The sequence below is a fragment of the Nicotiana tomentosiformis genome, chromosome 3 (genome assembly GCF_000390325.3).
Source record: "Nicotiana tomentosiformis chromosome 3, ASM39032v3, whole genome shotgun sequence".
NCBI lineage: Eukaryota > Viridiplantae > Streptophyta > Magnoliopsida > Solanales > Solanaceae > Nicotiana > Nicotiana tomentosiformis.
Genome location: NC_090814.1, coordinates 52,147,792 through 52,158,686, shown reverse-complemented (window position 1 = coordinate 52,158,686; position 10,895 = coordinate 52,147,792). Strand labels below are relative to the sequence as shown.

The 10,895-nt window shown below is 37.4% G+C and overlaps 1 protein-coding gene across 1 annotated transcript; it reads left to right on the top strand.

Annotated features, from left to right (window-relative positions):
- Positions 1-308: 308 nt before the first annotated feature.
- LOC104110223 (uncharacterized) lies at positions 309-1,621 on the top strand. The gene is made up of 3 exons (XM_009619676.1): positions 309-899; positions 1,025-1,149; positions 1,249-1,621. The coding sequence occupies exons 1-3, from the start codon at positions 309-311 to the stop codon at positions 1,619-1,621; spliced, it is 1,089 nt and encodes a 362-aa protein (XP_009617971.1).
- Positions 1,622-10,895: the final 9,274 nt, after the last annotated feature.

Genomic DNA, 10,895 nt, shown 5'->3' with positions numbered 1-10,895 from the left:
ACTGAACAAGACAATGTTTTAGACTACCAAATTAGATTGCCAAGGATAAGACCCTTACCTAGACTCACCAGAAGTAGAGCTTCTTCCAGCAGTTCTGTCCCACCAAACCCCAAATCTCCTACCAATGTTAAATGGTCAGTACAATAACTTGGAATGTTAGAGGTATCAGGACCTATGGAGTTATTGAGAGACTCAAAACTCTAAAACGGATCCACAAATCATCCCTCATTGTTGTCTTAGAAGCATTTCTTCATAATCCAACTACTTCAGCCATCTCTTCCCATAACAACCATCTTGACTACTTCAGAATGCAGCTATCGATAAACCAGGTTGCTTCCAACAGTAATAACATAATTTGGATCTTCTGGGATCAGGAGTTCACTGGTACTCTCTTGGACCAAGATGAACAACAGATGGATATTGAACTGAAGCATGTAGAAGCTGGAGATATCTTTTATATATCAATAATCGATGCAAAATGTAAACTTTCTATGAGAATTCCTCTATGGGAGAATTTGAAACTCAAATCTACTACTTCCACGGTGTGTTGGTGTGTGATTGGAGATTTTAATGTCATTACTTTCATGGGTGAGAAAATTGGAGGGATACCATACCAGATGAAGAAAAGCATTGACTTCATCAACATGATTGAAGAATGTGTCTTGATTGATTTGGATTTTTATGGCCCAAGATACACATGGTCTAATGGAATAGGCCCTGGTTCTATAGTATATAAAAGACCGGACATGGGGATGGCTAATGATAACTGGATAATCTCCTTCCCCGATACAACTATCACACAATTGGCTTCTGCAGGCTTTGGCCATTCACCTCTCCTAATGGAAATGCATGTGATACAAGACAATGTTAGGAAATACTTCAGGTTTCTCAAGTGTTGGGTAAAGAATGAAAGCTTCATGCCACTAGTTACAGAGGTGTAGAGCATGCAGGTTATAGGAAATCCTATGTGGGTCTTTCACCAAAAACTTAAAGCCTTGTCTAGTGCTTTGAGTAAATGGTCTAGACAACAATATGGGGACATCTTTCAGAAACCAAGGAGTATGAACAGAAGATTAAGATAGAAGAGGAGAAATGGGTTACTACCAATGATCGATCTGACATGACTGCCTTACATGAACTTCAAGCTCAGTATACTAAACACCTGAAAGTTGAGGAGGAAGTGTTAAAGTAGAAGACATAACTTCAATGGTTCAAAGAAGGGAATGCCAACTCTAAGTACTTTCACAGCCTAATCAGAGGTAGAAAAAGAAAAAATTTCATCCACAAAATTAAGGATGCAGAAGGGGATTGGATTCAGGGTGATGAGGCTATTGGAGAAGCTGTTTGTGATTATTTTGAAGAGCTCTTCACTATGCCTGGAGGGCACATTAGAGAGGATCTTCTCAACTGTATACCAATCATGATCACTAATGAAGACAATATTGAACTATCCAGAGATCCTGACATGAAAGAATTTAAACAAGTTGTATTTTCCATGTGCCCATCCAGTGCTGCAGGTCTAGATGTGATGAATGGCAAATTCTTCCAATCCTGTTGGGAGGTGATTAAGGATGATCTGCTAAAGGTGGTGCTTGCTTTGTTTTTGGAGGAAGATGCCTAGATACATGACCAATCCATGCCTTGTTCTCTTACCCAAAGTGGAATCCCCTAACTCTTTGACTGAATTTAGACCCATAAGCTTAAGTAACTTCATCAACAAAATCATCTCTCAACTGATTGGTACCAGGCTTGAACCTATACTACCAAACATCATCTCAGCCAATCAGTCTGGTTTTGTCAAAGACAGAAGTATCTCAGAGAACATCATGCTTGCTCAAGAGATTGTCCAAGGAATTTAAAAGCCAAATGTAGGAGCTAATGTGGTCATTAAGCTAGATATGAAAAACGATTATGACATGGTTTCTTGAGAATTTACTTGCATTATTCTCAGGAGAATGGGATTTAGTGAAGTCATCATTGACATGATCTGGAGGATCATGTCCAACAACTAGTACTCTGTGGTTGTTAATAGCTCCAGGCATGCTTCTTTAAGTCTACTAGGGGTTTAAAGCAAGGAGACCCACTGTCTCCCTCTTTTTTCATCATTGAGGCAGAGCTACTATCCAAAATGCTTAACAAACGCACTCATGATCAATTTTTCAAGGGTTTTTACATGGAGAAGATGGTCCCAAAAGTCAATTGTAACACCCCGAAAAATTTTGAAGTACTTAAGTGTAAAGCCCGGTAAAGTTTGCAAAGAAAATAATATTTCATGGTGACGGACTAGGAGAGCTTGCGAGCCGTGGCTCGAAATTTTTGGGTTGAACAATGCACCGGAAAGTAAAGGAATTTTTTAGCGGAAAAGTGTATTTTTATGGTCCATTATGTAACCGTAGAACCACTCTATGGACCACATAATGGCCGCAGAGTGAGGTGGTTAATTTGGTCAGTTGGAAGCAACTATGCGGTCGACTATGTGACCGTATAACTGTTATGCGGTGCATTATGTGACCGCATAATAGTTATGCAGACCATATAGTGACCGCATACACATGCAGTTCTTTTGGCTATTTTGTAACCAATTATGCTACCGATATGAGGTCCACATATCGGTTATGCGATCGCATACCTTGTTCCGGAGCTCCATTTTTGGGTTTTTAAAACCCTACCCTATTTTGTTAAATACACTCTTTGGGCCATTTTTGAGACATAATCTGTTATTTTAGAGTGAGAGAGAGTGCCCTAGAGTGAGAAAGTGTTCTTCAATAATATTTTCTTCAATTCTTGCTCAAGTTTTGGAAGATTAAGAAGGGAAGCTCACTAGGTCTTCATCCTAGAGGTAAGATTCTACACCCTAAACCCTAATTTCGAAATCTTCTAAAAATGGGTAACTAGCAAGATAATATTTGGGTATGAGAGTTGATTATTTTACATGCATGTGTTATCAAAGGGTGTAGGAAGATTGTTGAGCTAAAAATGGTAAAGATTGGGTTGTGGGATGATGAAATCCTTCATAAAAAGGACATTGAAACCTTATGCACACCTAGTGTTTGATAAAATGCTCAAGTGAGCTAGAACCATGATCATTTTCCAAATTTTGATTTAATTTGTTATATTTCTACAATAGATTGAAGTTGCTAAGAATTCCGGAACGTTTTAGAGTTTAAGGAAGCTCAAGTGAAGTATGTTGGCTAAACTCTTCTCTTAGAATTAAATCCCACGATATTTATATAAATTATGTAAGTCCCGAAAGATATATATTCAACAAGCATCCTAAATGCTTTATTCATGTTATGTTACCAATTGAGGATGTGTTAAAATACAGGCTACTCATTAATAATGTTTCGACTTTAAGTCAAGTTCAAATGAAGGCTATTATGCCAAATCTTGTGAAATATCTCTATGTGCCTTAGACTCTAAATTACTCACATGTGTACTACACACCTTGATTTGAGTTGTATTTGTTTTTTATGATGATAATGATATTTGAAATTGATAAGGTGAGCATGAAATACTGAATATGTCCAACGTGCCAAGAATGACCTTATGATTATGGCCATTAGTGCCAATGAAATGAAAATATGTGAAAGTAATATGAAATGCGATAATTTATATAAAAAGGTTGATGTCTCAAATAAGAGAACCTAGTCGGTCGGGTCGTGATCAGACACCATGCCGCACACATGGTGGTGATTGTGCTGGAAATTATAATTGAAATTGTGATTGTGGTCGATGTCCCTAATGGATAGCCTAGCTAATCGGGTCGTGATTGGACTCCATGTTAAAGACGGTGGTATTGATATTGAGAGTAATTGTGGTTGATGTCTCTAATGAGATAGCCTAGCCGATCTTGTCGTGATCGGATTTCGTGCTAAGAGTATGGTGGTACTGATTTTGTGAATAATGATATTGTGAATAATGGTATTGTGGACAATGGTATATCGATACTAAAAATATCCCAATGTGAGATATTGGAATTAATTTGAACACTGTCTTGATCCTAAATTGAGGTTTGATGTTAATTAAGGCTTTCATTGATATTATGATAATCTTGTTTGTATTATTTGTCATTCTATTGAGAGACTGTTTAGTTATACATACTAGTATTATTCGACGGTACTAACGTCCCTTTTGCTGGGGGAGATGATCTTTAAATGGATGCAGGTGGTTCCACAGCAGGAGATATTGATTAGTGATAGCAGTACATCTTCTTCCTAGCTGACTTGGTGAGCCCCACTTCATTCTGGGGTCATGTATCTTTTGTACGTTGTGTATTCAGTTTGAGGTATAAGCGGGGCCTTATTGCCGGCATTATCATTGTACTCTTCTTTATCTATAGAGGCTCCGTAGACATAGTGTGAGTTGTGTATTGGTGCTGGGGAAAGACAAACTATGTTATATTGTGGTTGTATTACTTGTCCATTTGAGACTTTAAAAATGATAAAACTATTAGAAATGAATTGGTATTGTAGACATGAACACATTTTCATCTAATTAATGATAATATGTATTATCTCTATTCATGGATGAGTTTGGGTAGAATGAAATCTAACAATCTTGCTCGGTCGGGTTCACTCGGTTGAGCGCCAGTCACGCTCCTCAATTTTGGGGCGTGACATCAATCATCTGAGTTTTGCAGATGATGTGATCATATTCACATAAGGGGGAATGGCTTCATTTTTGAAAATAATGAAGATATTGGAGGACTATGAAAACACATCTGAACCGAAAATCAACAAGGCCAAGAGTCACTTTATGACTCCTTCATGTGTCTTCCACTATAATATCAACAGAATTCATCAGCTTACAGGTTTTACCATAAGGGAATCTCCTATCACTTACCTTGAATGTCCACTCTACATGGGAAGGAGGATAATCATACACTTCAATGATTTAATCTCCAAGGTAATTTGTAGAATTAGAGGATGGCATAGTAGACTACTCTCCTATGGAGGAAGAGCTACTCTAATCAAACATGTGTTGCAATCGCTACCAATCCACATCCTATTAATAGTTTCACCTCCTAAAACTATTATGAAGCAAATTGAAAGAATGTTTGCTTACTTATTCTGGGGTATAGACAAATACAAAACAAATATCACTGGGCTTCATGGGATAAAATGTCCTACCCACTTGAGGAAGGAGGTACTGGCTTTAAAGCCATTGTTGATGTTTGCAAGGCCATGGAATTCAAACAATGGTGGCCCTTAAGAACTAAACAATCCTTATGGAGTAGCGTTTTGAGGGCTAAATACTGTAAGAGGTCACATCTTGTATCCAAAAAAGGAATACATGACAATCTCAAACCTGGAAAAAGATGATGATTAACAAGAAAGAAGCTGAACCCAATATCTTGTGGAGGCTTCACTCTGGCACAATCAGTTTCTGGTGGGATAATTGGTTAGGCACAGGACCCTAGACAAATTTTAGGAATGAAAGAGGTAGACCTAGCAATATGTCTGTGTGTCAATTATGGGATTTAGGGAGATGGAACATTCAGAAACTCAATGCTTGTGCCCCATCATATAAAATCTTTGAAATTCTGTAGGTTTCCATCAAATACTCACCTCATACACCTGACAAACCAACTTGAACTCTCACTTCCGCTGAGAACTTCACATGTGCTTTTGCTTGGGGGATAATTAGGAAGAGGAAACAGGTTCTCTTCACCAACAAGATGACATGGCACAAAAGGATTCCTTTCAAATTGTCATTCTGCCTATGGAGAGCACTCAGAAATAAACTCTCCACTGATGATAGAGTTTTGTCTTTTTGACATCCTACTATCACTAGATGTGTGTGTTGTATCAGGCCATATGCAGAATCAGTAGATCACATCTTCAGCAGGGGCCCCTTTGCTAAATCATTCTGGAAAGTCTTTACTAGTCTTGTTGGTTCCCCCCTACAAGACATGTCTTTACAGTTGCTCTTGATAAAATGGTAGATTCAAATAATCAAGAATGAGGTTCACAAGTTGTTGTTGGATACCCTCCCTATCATGATATGTTGGAACTTATGAAAGAATAGGTGTAGTGCCAAGCATGGAGATAAGAAATTCTCAAGGATCAGATTTTGTTAATCCATTAAATCTGACATCAACCTTCTTCTCAGAGCCAATTACCCCACCATCAACTGGTTATTTGAAAGGACTGAGTTATACTCCATTGTGCAAGACCTACAATTTCATACCACTATCCTTCAAGTAACATGGCAGAAGCATGAGGGTGGCTTTGTCAAAATTAATAGTGATGGTAGTTCCCTCAGTAATCTAGGCAAGATTGGAATTGGGGTCATTGTCAGGGATTCTGAGGGAAACTTAATACATGCATTAGCCAAGCCTTAGGTGAGGAAACTAAAAGCTTAGCAGAAACAATATCATCAGTTCTGGAACTTCAATGGTGCTTGGATAATGGTTTTAAGAAAATTCACTTGGAAGCTGATTCTGCTCTATTCATACAATGCCTCAAAAAATTAGCAGAACCTCCTTGGAGCATTGAAGCTGATCTGCAAGACCTCAGGGCTCTCTGTGGACAATGTGATTACTTCAGATGCTCACATGTTTACAACGAAGCCAATGTTCCTGCAGATTCTTTATCCAAACTCAATCATAATCTCCCTTCCATGACTCATTATCACAACATGACTTAGTTACCTTTACATATAAGGGGACATATCTATCTAGATAAGACATGCACTCATTCATTCAAACACAAAAGGAGCAGAAAAATCAAAATACCACCTCAATTGGCTTCCAACTTTTAACATGGTTATGGTTGATAGAAAAGTTACTAGGGGATCAGACCTAATTTTCCAAACTCTTACATTTATGCTCTGGAATGATGACAAGAAAAAACAACATCCTTTTTCAAATTCTTTTGGAAGAGAACAGTGGTGCAGCCCCTCATACTAACTTTGGTTTTTGTTTTGCAGGTGATATCAAGGTTTTGCAAAGTACCATGTAGAGCTGGAAAAGTGGTTAAAAATTATTATATACCCAACCCAACCCACTAAAAATGGGTTGGGTAACTGCCTTTTTAAAATCGGATCGAATATGGATAATTATCCATATTATCCATTATGAAAATGGATAATCAATGGGTAATATATGAATAATACTATTTGAAAGCTTTTCAATAGCCGTAGTGTTGTCCACTATTTTCAGTCTTCTCTCATGTCCGCTATTTTCCCCAGAAAATTCCTAAATTCCCAATTCCTCAAATCTCTCCCCTTCTTCCCCAATCAAGCATCGCGACTTCTCCGGTGAGTTCCAACTTCCAACAATCATCTGGCGCAAAAGGCTCAAATCAACTTCTAACTTCTCCGGTGAGTTCCACAGTAGCCTCAAATCTCTCTCTTTCTTCTTCGCTTTTGACAAAATTATCACAGTAGAGTACCATTATGCCTAATGAAATTCGTTTCTTTTGAAACGAGCAGTAGATTGTTTCCAAATATATACTGGTTTTTCAGCTTCAAATTTAAGTACCTTTTTATTTGTTTGTTTCTCTGTATGTGTTCTAATTCTTTTCAGCTAGATTTTAATGGAAAACAACTGCTGGAATATATAAAGAGGAATTACTATGTGCTTTTATTTTATAGCGCAAAGTCTTTCATCGTATGTATATCACTTATAATAAATTGAGTTATATCGAACCTAATTCTTACTTTTTACTTCATCTTTAGATAGAGATGTCGATGGAAGGTACTGCTGATTATTGTGAATAAAGCTCTTCAACTATGCTAAAATGATCAAAAAGATAAATTTCCACTGTTTGGGATTCGTTTGTTAAGGTAACATAGCCTGAAATTTCTAGTGATGGAAAGATTAAAGTCCAAAGTACGCTTTGTGAAAAAGACTACATATACGATCCTAAGTTTGAAACATCAAATTTGAACCGCCATTTGTTGACAAAACATCCGTTGAATCACGCAAAAGAGGGTCAAAGTGAACCAATAGATCAAAAAGTTTATCCAGAGAAAATATCATTACCCATAGTCAGGCATAACTATGCTTTTAGTTTAGTTGGAATTAGGGACCTTCATTGGTATCTAAATCCAGTAGCGAAGCACATATCAAGAAACCCGGCGAAGTTAGATATCTTGAATATGTATGCAAGCGAAAAAAAACTTTTAAAAAATGAGCTTGTTGTTATTCATAGTAGAGTGTGTTTGACATAAATATGTAGACTTCATTAGCATCTAATGGCTATATATATGTAACGGCTCATTAAGTAGATTTAAATTGGGTTCTTCATAAGAGGGTGTTGATTTTTCGTCATAGTTCCTCCTCCACATTCGGGTGCGATTTTAGGTCCCTTGTTGATTAAATTTCTTAAAGAATGGGGAATCAAAAAGAAAATCTTTACCCTTACTAAATATTGCTACTTGATATAGCAGTGTAGTGAATAGTATAAAGAATCATTTTTATTTGATGCGTTCGCTAATTTGATATGGAAAGTTTCTTCATGTCTGTTGTGGGAATCATATTTTGAACTTAATTGTTAAGACGGGCTTAGAGAAGGCTGATGCAGCGATTGCAAAAATTAGAGAAAGTTTTAAGCATATCAAGAATTCAGAAACAAGAATAATAAAATTTGTGGATTGTCTACGTAATCTTGGTCTACTATGTTCTAAGAAGCTAAGCCAAGATATGCCTATTCGGTATAGCTCCACCTACCAAATGCTTGAAAGTGCTCTTCTTTATCGACAAGCTTATATTCACTATATAACTTGCTTGACGTTGATTTTAGACATGGCCTTTCTGAAGATGAATGGAAAATGGTCGAGATTATAGCTAAGTTTTTTAAGCCATTTTATGATATTACGACCTTGTTTTCTGGATGTAAATACCCCACGGCTAATTTGTATCTTGCTAATGTATGAAAAATTGCAATATTGATAGAAGAACAAAACAGCATTGGCGATTCAGCGATGAGTGAGATGGGCACTTTTATGTTGGGAAAGTTTAAGAATTATTGGGAGTTATAGTGTCATTTTATCTATAGCTATTATCTTTGACCCTCGATATAAATTGAAGTTTGTTAAGATTTTCTTTTCAAAGCTTCATCCTTAGGAGATAGCTAATGAAAAAGTGAAGGTTATTGAAGAGAACTTACAATCATTGATCAAAGAGTACATGATAATAACTTCGACTACAACCTCGTTATCGGGGGATCATGCTTGTAGTAGTGGTAGCAATGAAATGAGGGATGCATTAGATGTGTTTGAGAGTCAGTTGGAGTCAAGTACCAGTAAAACACAACTAGACTTGTATTTAGAGGAAGCTAATATTGACCGTAAAGCAAATTCGAATCTGAATGTACTTGGCTTTGGGGAGAATAACATGCAAAGGTATCCGGAACTCTCATTAATAGCTCTTGAGTGTTCCTGTCACACCCCGACCTCGGGAAGCACGACCGACGCTCAACCGCAATAACTCGACCGAGCAAGCATGTACAATACCTTCTACCCGACCTCACTCATGAATAAAGAGAAGATCTATTTTATTAATTAGACAATGAGGAGGATCATGTGAACAACACCAATTCATTACCATTAGTTACATTGTTTATAAGTCTCAAAATACATACATTTTCATAGTTTGAAGTGTAACATGCAGTACAAATACAACCTTACAAGTTTGACTCTCCCAGCACCTATATACAACCCACACTATGTCTATGGATCCTCTAATAGATACAAAAGAGTAGTATGATAGTTCCGGCAACAAGGCCGCGGCTATACCTCAAAATATAATACATAAGGAACAAAAGATACATGACCCCGAAATGAAGTGGGGCTCACCAAGTCAGCTGGGAAGAGGGTACACCGCTATCACTGATCAAAGCTGCCTGTTGTGGAACCACCTGCATCAATTAAAGGTGCAGAGCCCCTGGCAAAAGGGAAGTTATTACATATAGAATAGTACTAGTATAAATGAATAAACACCCCCTCAATGGAACGATTAATAAAACAAGGAATAACAATCGTAGAATCAATGGAATCCTCAAACAATACCAAGACACCAAGTTGGGAGCAAGACAAGATTTCAAGTAAATTACATATTTTAGGTTGGGAGATCTTTAGCACCGATATACCACCGTGACTTTAGCAAGGAGTTCGATCACAACCCGATCGGCTAGTCCTTATCACCCAAATACATCAACCACAATCACAATAACTATCAAAATCTCAATCATTAGCTCAATCACAATCTCAAGCACAATTACCACCATGTGTACGGCATAGCGTCCGATCTCGACCCGACCGAGTAAGTCATCTCACCACAATGTCGTGGGGATAGACATCACCCTTTGCTAGCAATCATCTCATCCCATTTAAGGGGAATAATCTCATCACATCAATCTCATTCCAAACAAGGGGAATAATCACAATACACACCTACATCGGCACGTGTAGTTTCAGGGTTAGGTCATTTCAACCTACCCCTCCTCGGTGACTAATGATACTCCCTTGTTTATTATATGGATGACATTCAGTTCAGTTAATAGTCCTTTACTCATCTTTTCATTTCATTAGCACTAGTGGCCACAATTGTAATATCATTCTTGGCACAGTGGCCGTATTTCATATGTCATGATCACCCCTTTCACTTTCAAACATCATCATGGACTATCAACAATAAAGCATCTCTAATCACGACCTTTAGTACACATATGAGCAAATAAGAGTCTTAGGCACCTTGGGTTTTCTTCCACAATTTGGCATAATAACTAGCATTTGAGACATAATTGAATTTATAATATTTCGACACATGGTAACATTTGAACACAATCTCGAAGGATATCACAATATGATAAGAGCATTCGGTATATATTTTGAACATATAACTTTAGACACAGAGTTTATTCGGAATAGTCAAGTTTATAAGAAATAAC

Excerpts from the sequence above, each read along its gene's own strand:
- LOC104110223 (XM_009619676.1), top strand. The coding sequence starts at position 309 with ATGCAGCTATCGATAAACCAGGTTGCTTCCAACAGTAATAACATAATT. Across the intron at positions 900-1,024 it reads TCAGGTTTCTCAAGTGTTGG|ACAACAATATGGGGACATCT; the intron begins GTAAAGAATGAA and ends TAAATGGTCTAG. Across the intron at positions 1,150-1,248 it reads TTACATGAACTTCAAGCTCA|CCTAATCAGAGGTAGAAAAA; the intron begins GTATACTAAACA and ends GTACTTTCACAG.